General features: G+C 45.2%; 1 protein-coding gene across 4 annotated transcripts in view; it reads left to right on the top strand.

The window, feature by feature from the left end:
• nfatc1 (nuclear factor of activated T cells 1) overlaps positions 1 to 15170 on the top strand; it is a 196793-nt gene that overhangs the window by 171775 nt on the left and 9848 nt on the right. For all 4 annotated transcript variants that reach the window (XM_061230224.1, XM_061230286.1, XM_061230257.1 and 1 more), the window contains one exon: positions 1584 to 2210. In XM_061230224.1, the coding sequence (XP_061086208.1) occupies positions 1584 to 2210 (627 nt within the window). The remainder of the gene's footprint in view (positions 1 to 1583; positions 2211 to 15170) is intronic.

The raw sequence follows: 15170 nt of genomic DNA, 5'->3' as shown, positions 1-15170 counted from the left end.
TTTTGCAGGCATCTCACTCCTGCTAAACCTGGGCTTAACTGTGATGTATCCAGCAGTTCACACTAAGAATGATTATACTTTCCTTTATACACTCATTTATTATACGTCTACCTTTATTAGGTAGACCTGTACACCAGTTTGTTAATGCAAATATGTTATCAGCCAATCATGTGGCAGCAACTAAATGCATAAAAGCATGCAGACATAGTCAAGAGGTTCAGTTGTTTTTCAGACCAGACATCAGAATGGGGAAGAAATGTGATCTAAGTGACTTTGACCATGGAATGATTGTTGGTGGTTTGAGTATCTCAGAAACTGCTGATCTCCTGGGACTTCCATGTACAACAGCCTCTGAGTTTACAGAGAATGGTACACAAAAAACAAAATACATCCAGTGAGCAGCAGTTCTGCAGGCAGAAATGCGTTGTTAATGAGAGAGGTCAGACGAGGTCATACTTGTTGAAGTTGACAGGAAGGTGACAGTAACGTGAAAACCCATAGTGGTATGCAGAAGAGCATCTCCAAACACTCAACTCGTGAAAAATCTAAGTGGATGGGCTACAGCAGCAGAAGATTAAAAGGAAGACTTAAAAAATAAGTCTAATAAATATGTGATAAAGTGCTCACTGAGTGTATACTGTATGCTATGATTATTGCCCCATACTCTGTGCAGTGGACTTAGAGCAGCTCCATATTTGCAGTACCAATGTCCCTTTATCAGCAACACATGCTACTCTAGGAGCAATCTCTGAGGTTTCTTGTAATCTAAGAGGTGTGAACATCCCCATATAATATACTAGGTATTAGTATTATTAGTCTCAATCTATCGTCATGGATGTGCATACCTTCAAATGATGCCTTGATTGTTTTTCCGAGTGTTTTAGAGAACCACTGATTTGAAGTGAGTTAAACTAGCCTGTGTGTGCTCAGAGAGGGTGATGGTTAATCATAAATCTAAAAATTGGCAAAGCACAAAAGGAGCATGACATAGCACCTTTGATTAGACCCAAGGTATGAGCAAAAGGTGGCTGTTGTTGAATAGGTCTCCTTCATACAAAATTCACAGGCCCCGGCCCCTGGTAGGACAAGGGCGGTTAATTCTAAAGGAGCACCATCCATCCAATCAAAATGGAATCATGCTATGCCTCTAGAGCAGTAATTATGGCAGTGGAGCCCCTGGGTCTAAGGCCCCTGCAGCAGCACCATGTTCTAAAATACACTTTTATAGGATATCAGAGCTGGATGAGAATCCAAAGAAAATAAGCCTTTTTCTACTGTATATTAGAACCAGCTGTGACTTTCTTGGGTGATGACTCATCCATTTTTTTTCCTTCTTTTTTTCTCTCCCTCGCTCTTTTTTTAATTTCAGCTGGGTGGGAGGACTTAGCCAGTCACACAGAGTCCCATTCAGCTGGCTGTTTGTTTGGCTGAGGGTATCCTAGCCACAAACCCACTCTCTCAGTCACATGAAGCCCAAACGTGTGTTTGTTCACTTTTCTCTCTCCTTTTCTTTTTCCCCCCTCTCCCTTTCTCCCTCTCTCTCTCTCTCTCTCTCTCTCTCTCTCTCTCTCTCTGTTTGGCAGTTCCCATAATAAAAACAGAGCCCAATGATGACTATGAACCACAGGGGGCTCCAAGGCTGACCATGCGTTCGAAGGCCTACTACGGCCAGCTGGGCGTGACTCCCGCCATGCCTGCGGACCCCGGACACTGTCTGGTGGGGGGCTACCCGTCGTCCTCCCCCAGTTCCAGCCCCAAGCTCCACGACCTGTCCCCCGCCGCCTACCCCAAGTGCCTCTCCGGCGGTCAGTCCCACCACGCCGTCCCCGGCATACCTGCCATCCAGGAGGCGCCCAGCCGCCCAATGGGGGTCCACCCCGGCTCGCCCGACCATGCCCCCCTGGCTATGCTCCAGCCCCAGGTGGCCTCCCACCTGAGCAGCCCCGGAACCGGAGACTGCTCCCACGGCTACCGGCCGCCCGCCCTCTTCCCCAACGGCAGCCCCGCCTCTTCCCCGGTGTCGCCCGAGACGCCGTTCTCCCCGGCCTACAGCCCCCCGCAGGCCCCGCCCGCCGGCTCGCCGCACCTGACCCCCGTCGCGGCCAGGAGCAGCCCGCCCACCCTGCTGAGGGAGGACAGCAGCCCCCCTACGCTGGCTGTCACCGTCAAGCAGGAGCCCCAGGAGCTGGACCAGATGTATTTAGATGATGGTGAGTCACAGGAGCACGCCCACTATGCCAATGACTAAACAACATCCTCAGGCCTGCACATTCCCCTTACCAAAGACGAAAAAAGACGATGCAAAATACACCATATGCGATTAATCATGAAAACTAAGTTTTAAGTAAAATGATTGCGTTTGCCAAAATGTTCAAAACCCTGCTGGAAAAAACAGCTCAAGCTCGGTTTCTGGAAGCTGGTTGACCAGTTCAGACCAGCTCCATACTAAACATGGTTTGACCAGCTCAAGTTATGTTTTGAAACAGCTGGTAGCTGGTAATTTTAAGCTGGTCGTTGCTGGTTTTTACACCAGGGAAGATAGCATCTTTGACAACTGCTACAGCGACTGTACTTCAAACAACATGTACTCACCGCAAGGCAGATTGTTTAAGATTCAAACCATCTACTATTATATGTACTGTAATTTTTTATACATTTTTGAAATACATGGAAAATACATGGAAAAGCATCTTTATGTACTTATTGTTCAAACCATTCAGTTTTACTCTGATACAATGACAAACCCATCAGAAGATGCTATCTCCTTCCAAGTGTTAAATTGTTCTCTTATCTCTAGACAAGTGCGAGTCCATCATCCCAATGCATTTCATGCAGTAGCATCTCAGAAACACACTAGAACCCATTTCAGTCTTTTCAGAACTATTTCAAGGTATATGAGCAGTTCAATACCAGTCCATTTGTGACTGCAGGTGGCCTGGCCGGTGTTTTCGTTTCACGGCTTGATAGCTTTAGCGTAACGTACCTTGATGGGGTATCGAAACAATCTGTCAAAACAAAGAGCCCCAAGGTCAGGCAGGGAGAGGCAGAGAAAACAGAGGCACACGCACGGCGGCGCAAACTGTTGACACGGCGACTAATGAAGGAAGCAGAACAATAGGAAGGGGTTTCCTGTCCTGCGCTTTTTCTTTCTTTCGTTTTTTTTCAATTTTTTTTCCTACGCGGAGAAAATCAAAAGCACCGGTGCTCCAGTGAGGGATGTCAGGAGGCCTGGCCGCTCTTTGTTTGGCTGCTGTTCCCTGCGGATCCTCCACTGCGGTGCTGTCGTCATTGGGATTATGGGGTCGGGGCTGGGGCAGGCGGAGGGGGGGGGCGGCATGGTGCCTTACCCAGAGGTGCTGGAACATGTTCCTTGCCATTGTGTTCCCTCTGGTTGTCCCTGAAGGTAGTAATGACTAGCTCTTTGTTAATTTTGGATTGGGCTGCGTACAGTAGATACTGGAGAATTAAAGTTTACCATGAAATAAATAGCAGGTATCCCTCCAATAAACCAACCAAAGCACAAACTACATCCCGCTCAATGCTGCGAAGTCACAGTTCTCGTCCACCTTTTGTGTCTCCGTATCTCAGACTAATGGCAGTTTGAGCCTGAGGGCCTGCAGTGAGATGAGAAATGGGGTCGAGGGGTAGAGCTGGGATACTTAGTTGAAACATAGCTGTCAGTGAAACTGTGATCCTGTTGATTCTTCAAATCTTCACCTCGTAAATAGAAGAGAGAATCCAACATCCATATGTCATCGGTGCACTGAAACACCCTCAACTGTGAGCAAATGTACTGTTTTTGAACCTTCTCCATCCACGCGTGTGATCTGTCGTTTGTAATGTTGAGCCCTAAGATGGAGGACAACTGTAATTCTAGTCTTCATGTTTCTATCGAGCATATTTCTTTTCCGTAAAAAATTATATACATCTCATTTATGCTCGGTCCCACAAGGAATGAAGCGCAACACGGCCAAGAAATATAATGCGCACAGTAGACTCTAGAAGAAGGTTTTTAGTGGATCATTTTACCTTGTAATTGATATGCATTTTGATTCAATACAGAGATATTCCAAATTTGTGTAATGCTCATGTCTAACTAATTTGGTTCAAACCTGAGTAACCTACTTACTATGTTCCACCATCTAATCTCCTGTCACTTTAAGAAGACCCATATCTCATCTATGGACAAATGTTTTCAGGGGACGATAATGGCTGCATTAAGGATTCTCAGGAATGCATATTGATTGGCGAAGGATGGCGAATTACCTCTCGTAAACCACAATAAGCGGCACTCTCCCGTCATCTCATCTCTAAATAAGCGTCTTCGGTCGGCATGCGGAGACATGCGGTGGTAACAGCATACTTTGAAGGCATTTGCCGGATGAAGCAATGCCATTCCAGGGGCCCTCGAACGATGCAGGGGAAAAAAATGAACTCGCGGAAGGTTTTCGCTTCCTGATTCGTTACCCCTGGACGATAACGAGGGATCCTCTGAAACGGGGCCGCATGATCTCACTCTTTGGTGATTTAGCGCTCGCCGCTAAGTGTCCCGGCTGGCGGCTGGCGCTTCCAGCTTACGGGATACCTGAGCTTTGTGAGAGCCAGGCCACACACTTACTGTGCCTCGTACATTACCGGGGGAAATACATATCCATCACGGGTCCACACGGCCCATGCTAACTTAGCCTAGCACGCTACTGAAGGGGGAATGGTGGGAGCTGTGCTGAGGGCTCCAGCCCAATGGTATGGGCCTTAGCCTGGACTGTGGAGAGGGAGAGGGGGGTCACCCCTAGAGAGCCATGAATTTACAGCACTTTCCCTGGGTTTGATAGCTTCGAATAACGACCTTAGGTGACTTTTCTGTAGCTATACATACACACACATATATAAGTATGTATGTATAACCTCAGATTTATGCTTCTTTGCAAATATTTCATCAGTTATATGACTGCCTGATGTTCATGCATCAGCATGTTGTATTTCTTTCATACCCAGAGGCCACTTTTCTTACAGGGGGCTGGGGATGAGGGCAAAAAGGGACTACTGCGAGAGCTGAGAAGCAAAAAAAAAAATAAGGTAAAGGTTAGGGGTGGGGTTGAGACTAGGTGTGGGATCGTTTTGATTTATTTAATTCACTTCATCCATGTAGATGCAGGAGCCATTTGAACAGCTATAAAGTCGTTGTTATATTTTAGAAGACCGTAAAAAGAGCGTGCTTGGCTGGGTAAGGAGGAATATGGTCAGGGTCAGTTTATGGCGTGGGTGCAGGAGGGGTTCAGGGGTGGGTTAAGGTGAGAGCAGAAGAGGGCCATTGTCAGAGGTGAGGTAAGGTTGGGGGTAGGGTTAGAAGAAAATGCAATTTTGAATTGCGAGTGCCTTTCAGGCTTTTCATTGGATAAAGAGCATTACAAAAAATGGCTTCCGTACCAGGCTTAATGCAAATTGCACATTAGGAGTGCTAAGGCGTGTGTGTTTGGATATTTAAGACATTTGCTCACTTGTTTTCAATAAATTCATTTAGCAAAGGTCCTTTTCCAGATTGAGACACAGTCTAAACACCATCAAAAACAGCAGGTCACTTCATTCCGTAGTGAAATATTTCCTTGGCTGGAAAAAACACAATTAAGTAGGTTTTCCCAAGACAGACCAAATAAACGGTCAAAGAAAAGGTTTGAGCCTAAACTCGGCGATGTAAATTGGGCGAGGAGATGACAATGACATAATTTTTATGACTTGTCCGTTCTTGGCGAGCGCACCGTTCTCTTTGATCCCCGAGCTGGCAGATGTGCAGAGCGAATGCGGAGCCTCCGGGCCTCATTAGGGCGTGGGTACGGGCCCAGAGCGCGGGGGCTGATGAAGGTGCCTTTGTGCTACCGGGTGTAATGCGGTGGAGGGCCGGGAGGGGAACCGGGCTACGGCCAATCCTGAGGGGCCGTTGTTTGTCTTTTTGCATTAGCCTCGGCGCGGGGAGTGATATCATGAAGTGTGTCTGAACGCGCAGCCGGCTGGTAATCAGCAGCGCAGATTTCTCCCAGCTGTGTCTGAGCACAGTGGGCCCTATTCACCAAAGCCGCTTTTATGACACGCTCAGAGTATTTCTGGCAGCTCAGGGCACGAAATCTGCTCGCTCCTGCACACGAGAGAGCGTAAAAAAAAGAACTTGGCATCCCGTGGGGGGGTGGGGGGGGGGGGGGGGCGGTTTGTCCTTAAATGAAATGGTTTTGTGTTTTTTTTATTTTATTTTTTTATCTTTTTGTAAATGGGGAGCGAGTTACGGTACGGTTTTGACATTCATTTTCGACGGCACAGAGCGGAGCCCTTTCGAGCAGAGGAGGAGTCTTAATCCTCATATTGGAGAGGGAACCAAAAAAGCTTCCAGTTTTTTTTTTTTTTTGGGGGAGCCTAGCCTCCCAACCCTCCCCCCACCCCGAAAGCCTCCCCTTCTAAAATTTCCGAGGATCCCCGCCCGTAGTCCCCTGCCTCCCCTCTCGCAGTCCGCAGACGGCTTTCCTCACGGAAACTTTTACACATCCTGGCGAGGTGCCCGGGACCAGGTCTCCGCAAAGGCCGTCTATGATTGAGGGTGTCCGCGCTGCGATAAAACGTGCTGACTCGCTAACATTGGAGGGTGCCTGAGCCCGGCTCTGCGGAGAGGCCAGCCTGTCATTAGGGCCCAGGCTTTAATGGGAACGGCCCGGACTGGGGGGGAGGGTGGGGGGGGGTAGCTTTGGGGGAAGCGGTAGACCATTTGATGGGAAGGCTGAGGCGACGGTGGTTAGACCGTGTGCTTTTACAACACTCGACCTTTGACCCCGGGCCTCTTCTGTGAGACGGAGAAGGGCTCAGGACAGGCCCCTAATTGAGCAGGATGTTTACCGCTCTCTGCTGGTTAAGTGCAGTGTCAAGACAATAATCGGCCCGGAGCCTGGCGGTTTTATTGACAGGTTAAAAAAGAAATGCAAAGGGGTTTTTTATAATTTATGATTTTAGAAAGGATATAGATTTTTTTTTTCTTTCATTACCACTTTTTAAAAAAATATATAGGATCTTTTTTTATGCCTGAAATAACTGAAGAAAACACCTAAAAAGATTGTATTTTCATGGTCTTGGAACCATTTCATAGTTTTTGGAACCGATATATTAGTTTTACCGCCTTTGAAAGACTTATCCAATGGTTAGACAACTATGAAGACAGTTGTGAATCAAAGGGGAGATATAACCAGCAGATGTGGAGGATTTTGAATGCAAATTATAGTTTTCAGAAATTGAAACCAACTGGGTATCCAGTGTTTCAAAATGTTTGTTTTAATTAACTCTTAGGAATAAACGTCTCATATGGTCGCCAGTATGGGTCGTGTTTAAAATTCCATCTCGGCCGATTACCTAATGACAGGGCATCGAAGAACGCGATTTGCGGGGCATTGTTTGATTTGAATAGACGCCGTCATTAAACAGGAGAAATTAATACTGTCAGCGGCTGTGCCTTGGCATGCAGCACTTTGTTTCTTCTGGAGTTTTTGAATCAATATTTGAGAACACGGGTGGGCGGGCGAGACGGGAGTTAAAATTGGCGGATGAATTAGGTCGCCGCGTCGACCTTTGAACCGTCACGCTGCGATGATCACAGGGCCAGCGCCAGCCTTCCGTTCTCGCACAGCAGGTCGCTGTCAGCCCAAGTGATCAGTCACCGCCAGTAAAAAATATTTCTATTTGTGAGTCTTGGGCAAAATACAACGTCCTCCTTAGCCCGCTGCCCTTTTTTTTCTGTGGATATTTCCTGACTCACTGTAATGTACTTTGTAAAAGTTATTATAATGGACCTGTCGTTTTTTTTTCGTTGGGAGTAGTTTATATGAATGCTCTTATACAACAGGTTTGATACCCTTGAGGCAGTTCTGCAACATTACGGACGCTCACAGCTCACTCTCCTGACTTCATTAATCGTAAAATGTACATCCATTTCAAAACTACTAAGTTGCAGACTTGCCAAGTGCGCACTGTAGGTAATTCAAACAGATCTCAGAAAGGTTGATGATGTAATCGTTCTGATTCAGGTGAATAGTTGAATATAGCAGATCATAGTTTTTAATTCTTTGATAAATGTTGGATTTAAATGTCATATATGTTAAAATGTTAAAATAAATGTAACATATCACACCTGCATCCATTTTGCTCGAAGTTAGAATCCGCAAAGCTCACCCATTTAGCACACAGTGGACAGCGCTTTTCTGCCAAGTTCAACGTGATTCTTAACCCGCGCCTGTGGTGATATACTCTTGAGCCAAGCAGACTCAGGAGAAACACCTGCTGAAGCCCTCTGGGTTCTCAGAGTTTCTATCTTTCCTTAAATATTTTTCAAAGATTGTCCACAAAAAAAAAAACTTTAGGTAGAACAATGATTGCTAAGCCTTACCTCACCATCAGATTAAAATGTTGCCTTTGATGTTAAACGATGCTATTTATGCAGGCGGAGGGATCCAAATCCAAACGACCCCATCATATCTCCAGTCATGGCAAAGGCATTTGTCTGCTGGGTAAATGCTGCGCTATCTAAATAAATTGGGTTTTTCATGTCTGAAGCTTGTTGCAATTAAATTGGAAATCAGATTTCTTTTTTTTCCCAAAGTGATTTGCGTATTTGCGAAAGAATGCAGTTGTGGATGCCGTAAATAGCCTGCCGTGTAGAAAGTATTAATTTTGGATAAATTCATGCTGTGCGCTATTAGGTATGAGGAATAATTTGTGTGAAAAGCCATCAGAAGTTCCAGCCCTTTGAAGATTGGTTCTTTGTATAGAGTTTCCAAACAGCTAACAACAACCACACACAGCAGTTGCATACTCCCTCTGAAAAGTCGATGGTATGTATGTCTGTACGTACGCATGCGTGCGTTTTGCTCATGCACATCCTTGCGCTCCTATATGTTTGCACAAATCCTGTGGCCACAGCCATTTAATCAGTTGGGGGCAGGTTACGAATTTATGGTTTGGTGAATGTGCTGGTGCACAGTGTAAACACACTCAGAAGCCACCTAATTGCGAGAAGGCGGGAGGTCAGGCCCGGAAGACGGGGGACGTCTCGAGGCCTGTGGCTTGGCCCACTTGACGTATCCCTCTGCAGCAAAGCTCCTGTGGCCCTTACTTATCTGTGTTTGAAGATGATGGATATGCCTGAGGTTTGTGGCCAGAACGGATGATTTAAACGGACTTCAAGCTGATTCAGCCTAGAGAGGCAATAAAAGACTTTACAGTCATTTATCCCATCGCTATTGGTACTGTGTCGTATCGGGCAGCTGTTCCTCTCCCTCGAACCCATAACCTTTGCCTGCCATATGCCATAGTGTTATTTCTAACGCATATGCAGTGATTAATCGTAACTATTTTTGGTTTTAATGGAGTATTAAATATATTCATCAATATATAAAAAAATGAAACGATTAAAAAAATCGTTCTGCCACATCACTGTTCATTGTTCTCCATGGGACAATGTGAGGCTGAAATTTAATTAAGCCAGTGAAGCATCCTCCCTCAGTAACCAGGTATGGTGGATATGGAGAGTAAACTAGCCCCCTCCAGCAAAGGCTAACGTGTCTTTAGTCTTAATGTTCAGTCCATCTTTCATTTTATACCAGTTCTTTCATGCAAACCCATGGGCCCCTCAGGTACTGGTTTCAGTGTTAGCATTAGATGCCGTTATTGCCTTACCCATAGTCCAAATTACTTTTCCTCGTTAAATGTATTGCTGCTATCTTTCATTTGTCTGTTGTCTTTTATTTTCTGTATTTTTCAGCCATGACACCACTGCTGCTACTCTTTTGTCCCTCATATAAAATGTTTTAGCATATCAAAAACGTGTCCCGATAGTGCAGAGGTAAACAAAGGGGGGTATTCAGCCAAACAGGATGGGAAAGCCATAGTGTGTTTGCTGCTCTTGGCAAATATCCCTGTCTTCATAGCGTTCAGGGGAGCAACGACCCTTAAAAAAGAGAGTGAGAGAGAGAAAGAGCAGACAAGGCCCCCCTTTTCCTCACAGTAGCTGCTGTCACCGGCCTATAAACTACCGTGTATCAACCGCGTTTCAAGTGCGCACCCTGTTATACAAATCATCCCCCGCATGGACGCTGAAAAATAAAGGCACAGTAAAATCGAACACTCCAGTGAATTAGCATTCCGAAGCGGCATATTAACATTCCTTTGATTTCCTTTTATTTTCACAACCGACTTTGCCGGAGGGGCCGTTTCCTCTCTGATATTCTGAAGGAGGGAATGATGAAGTGGACAATGTTATGGAAGTCAGTTTCTTGAGCTTTCGTCACCCGGAAAGACCCAACAACGTCCAGGCAGTCATTTCAAGAGAAGCAGTCTTTAAATACAAAAGATGAAATTGATAGGAGAAGACGTACAGCATCTATATATTTTCAGCATTGAGTTGTGTAAGGACATTGTCTGAAAAAAAACTGCACATTTTATTTAAAATACATTTTTTGGGCTGAAAAGAATTTCCCAACGATGGCATGCTGTGAAAAGTGATCAGACCATTGTTGAGATGGTTTACTTCCAGTGCTTTTTAAAAGATTTTTTTTACTTTTGTTTTTTACGATCCCAGATATCCCAGTTGTAAACCATGTACGTTGTTTAAAGTCCCTGAATACAAGAGCTATCACTTGCATTCCAGTTTAGTTTATTTTGTCACCGGAGCTACTTTTGCACTCACAGGTGTCATACGGCAGAAAACATACCAAGGATATCAGGCCATCAAAATGACAAATGTGTTTAAGATTTGAAAATGCTTAAATACTTAAAAATTGAAGGTCTTTCCCCCACAATAAATCAGCTGCCTAACTTTCAGTGCGTTGATGTCATCAACATGCTTTCCTGGTAGACCTGTTAGCACGGACCTCATTTCTGATAAATCAAGCAGGTAATAATGAGATGGAATGCTTGTTTTTTGAGCCGGAACCAGCCAGACATTTTTCCCGAAGTAGCGATGGTTTTCTGTGAAGATGGTCAAGCTCTGAACCCTACGCCAGCTCACGTCTTAAATCACAGGTGATGAAATCGTACAGTTGGCTATGAATTACGGATGACATTGTGGATTGATGTATGCATTGAGATGCTGGAACCAAAACCCCCTAGGATCCTCTTGTGATTTGGAAGCCTTGCACCGCTCGATGGATATTTCAGAAGCTCCAGAAGTGTATGTAGGGGGGGCTAATGCTCCTTGTCTAGACAAAAGCAGACCAAACATGGCAGGGGCAGGATTTTTCAGCCAAGTGAGAGGGGATCTGAAGCATTTGCAGTCCAGGCTCGAGGCTCTTGGAGAAAAGGTCTTCAGAGTTCCCTAATCAGTGCCAAGAAGGCTCACTGTCCCAATAAGGCTGTTATTGGTGATATAGCTGCATTGGCTGTTTACCGTAAGCAGCAGTAGACTGCACTCTTCTGCTTTCCTGGAACACCCTAATGCCCATTCTCCATTACTCATTTCAGACCAAACTCAAACTGAGGCTGACCCTGTGAATCCTGGACACGTGTTCTAACCATTGTGCTTGGGCAACAGATGGACGTTTACTGTGATCCAAAAGCACAGAACGTTACAGGGCAACGTTAACGGCCCGTTTTACAGCACCAGGCCCCAAACCTCTGGCCCTTCATCCAGAGACAGCACTCCTAAGTCATACCATTTTATTCTTTGCGAACGGAATGTGGAGTCGCCAGCCTGCCTGTGGGGCTGCCATGTTTTTGCGTGGGCCTCCATTGGCTCTGTGGACCTGCGGGGATCCAGCCTTCATCTCTGAAGACCGCAACAGCGTCCGGAACAGCAGCACCAACATTAATCACAGAGACGTCAGCACGTCTCAACGATCTCCCATGAAAAAGCCCCTTCTTTGTCCGCTGGCCCTGTCCTTTGCAATTCAGATCTGAGAGAGGTATTTGGAAATGGTCCATCGATGATGAATGCTGCCGATAAAACGTTGCACTGAGGTAAGACTTTGGACGTTGAGTAGGTTTTGGAAGTCCCATATGACGAGTGACAGCAAACAGGTGATTTAAAGTACCTGAGTATAAATGTTGATGTCATAAATCCTGCAATATGCAGGTGTACAGCCAAATTCTCACTGAGATGGTTTGACAAAAAATATACACCCTCCCCCGTGAAAAAAAAAGTTATTGTTTCAATATGTACATATGTTTCCATCAAACCTCAATGCAAAATTTGTATTCTGAATTATATCCACCATAGCCAGATATTTTCCCTCAGTCTTTAATTTTCAATCTTTTCTGGAAAACGATTTACCGAGTGCTTTGACTGCCTGCGGTATGAAAGTTTGTTTGCTTTACGGTTATATTCACAAGGTTAAGGTCTGTGCAAACTTAATTCAACAGTGTTAGCTCACAGATATGAAAGTAGGTGGAAAAAGAACACAAAGATTAGATAGTATGCAGTTTTGCCTGTAAGCCTAATGCCGCTTGGTCTGCCATGCCCATTTGATGCTTTCTTAAAATAACTCGACTTGTTTGTATTGATGGTCTAGTTTATGTGTACATCCAAAGCCTGAGGAATTCAGTACAGAGCTCTGCGGAAAGGCTTGGAGGCGCCAGCCTTCCGAGAATACGGGAGCCGCGTGAATCCATCCTGCAGTCTTGTGATTAGAGCCCTGGAGACAGGCACGGAGCATGTAAACACCTCCAAGCTTCCCCTCCGGGGAGGAGCAGTGTCGCACACGCACGGGTCCCCCGGGTATCAGAGGATGCGAGGGAAAAGGGACCGGGCCAGGAGCAGATAGGGTGAGGCATTTTCGGCTGCCTACCAGCTGAGCCAGTCAGGCGAGCACTGCCCTGACAGTTGAAAGGTTGTGGTTTTTGAAATCTTGGGGGCTATATATACTGAAGCAAAGTATGCATTCATAATCCTGTTCATAATTGCTTCGGATTAGAAGCATATCTGGAAGTATTTTTGTTGTCGCTTTGGAGTGAGAGGGCCGGAGTTTTCAGTTTCAGCTTTGCAGTTTCTAGGAGATCTGGAAGCTTCCATGCCAGCTTCCAGCTGCCTGCCAGCGTGGCTCGGCTCCGTGTCATTTCCCCCTCCTTTCGTCATCGCACTTGCTGGTGCAGGAGGGCCAGTGATTGGGCGGTCAGCAGGACGCAGAATAACTGCGCAGCTGTGCAGCTGTTAGAGGTCATTAAATCACCCAGTAGGATGTGCAGTTTCAAACCGTACTCAAACAAATTTAGTTTTTCTCCCCATCCCTTCCCCTCCCTCCCTCTCTTCAGTCAAGCAACTAAACACTTCCACATGGGAATCGCAGATCAACTTTTCAGACTTTTTTTCTAAGATGTGACATACATACACACCACAGGGAAGTCGGCCTTTGATATTTACTGCTGTTCATTCCTAAGTATTGTGTAATCATGAAATGTATCACCATTATCAGTTTCTTTTCATCTCACAAGTCATTACTCAGTATTGTGTTTGGTTTTGCGTTGTTGATTGTGCTGAAAAAAGCATTCCATTTTGACTCTAGGCCCAATTATGTGTGTACACTGGTATGTTAATTACCAACTGCGGCAGCATAACTGTGGCAATAGTTGATTATAGACACTTTCTAGTAGGTTTTCTCCCTGTTGTAGTGAAACGAAAGCTAAGCCATTCTAAACTCTACAAATGGGTTATGACATGGACCAGGTGAAGAACTTTTTCCGTCAACATTGGTCTTAGATTTTGACTTAATACAACACCCAACTATTTGTATTCTTCACAAATATGGTTAAAAAAGGCCTGTATTAAGTAAGTTAAGGACAAGTATTGATGAATTCTGGGTGCATTTTTTGTGTGTGTGTGTGTGTGCATGCATGTGTGTATGTTCACTTGTCTACCTATCTAACTGGGGACCATGGTATCATTGCACATCCATGAAGAGGGGACATAGAAACCAAGAGGGGACATTTTCTAGGTCCCCGCTTGGCAAACGCATATATGTGTGCGTGTGTGTGTGTATGCGTGTGTGTGTATGTGTGAGTGTGTCTGCATTTCCTTGCAGCATGCACTTTAGGACTGAAAGTGCTCGGTTTCCTCTTACCTTGCATTCCGCCCACTAGGTTTTGTGGTTCAGTGTTTTCCTATCATACCAGGGCGAGTGTCTGCCAGTGCTCCTCTCTGCCCCTCTCCTGTCATCAGGTCACGACGCGGCATGAATCAAGCTGCCACACCTCGCGCTTTCTGCCGCCGGCTGGGACCGGCGCAACGGAATACCATAACGCAAATGGTTGCGCCCTTCCTCCTTATCATTTTAAGATGCGCGTGGGCGGCAGTAAATTGTCCATAAAGCATTTACGATGAAACTGAGAGAGCAGATTTGATATTGTGGGGAAACAAAAAGTAATATGTACTAGGAAATTCAATTGCTCCAACTTCTGAGCTAAGCATCCTTAGCAGAAGTGAAGGATAAATTAGATCATTAGGGTGTTTTTTTTCTTTTTCTTTTCATCCAGCTAACACAGTGGGTAGTGAGCTAGATTGCCACGCAAATGACACCTTCAGTTAGTCCAATTGTGTTTAGCGTTCTGTGTTAACCTTTTTAATAGTAGTGCTGCAAAAAAATCCATGGACAGATTGCAGCAAATATAGTTATATATAGTTATAGTTCAATAGTAACAAAAATGTATATTGCATATTACATACGTAATATCACATTGAGCATGAACAGTTGAATGGTTCAAATAACTTGATAGCTTAGTCTTGGGCATTAATTACCGTGTCTTCTGTATTATTCAGACACATTTTAGAGGCGTGGTGTGTTCTCTGCACTTTGTCCTTAAGTTAGGGAGGTCTGTTCAGGTGGGATTTTGATGAATGTGTGTAGGCCCTGACCCCACACCACTGTGCTCAATAAATACTGTAGAAGTTACAGCTGTTCAGGAAGAAGCCAATCCTTGAAGTGTAATATAAGCCTTGAGGATCAAGCCAGCTGGGGTGGACAGAGGGATGAACAGGCAGAGGCTTTGTTAAGGACATTGGCTTTAGATGTTTGCTTTAAAGGGCTGGGGCCTGCTCTCCAAAAAAAAAAAAAGCATTTAAGAGTGTCAACCTTGAACACATACTGTATCGCACTAGGGCTTGACGTGTATATTCTTTCTCAATAAAAAAAGGCAGTCGACATTTTAAATCAAACCCC

Source organism: Conger conger, chromosome 1, assembly GCF_963514075.1.
Source record: "Conger conger chromosome 1, fConCon1.1, whole genome shotgun sequence".
NCBI lineage: Eukaryota > Metazoa > Chordata > Actinopteri > Anguilliformes > Congridae > Conger > Conger conger.
Note: the sequence above shows the minus strand (reverse complement) of the source record. Positions and strands in the feature narration are given on the sequence as shown.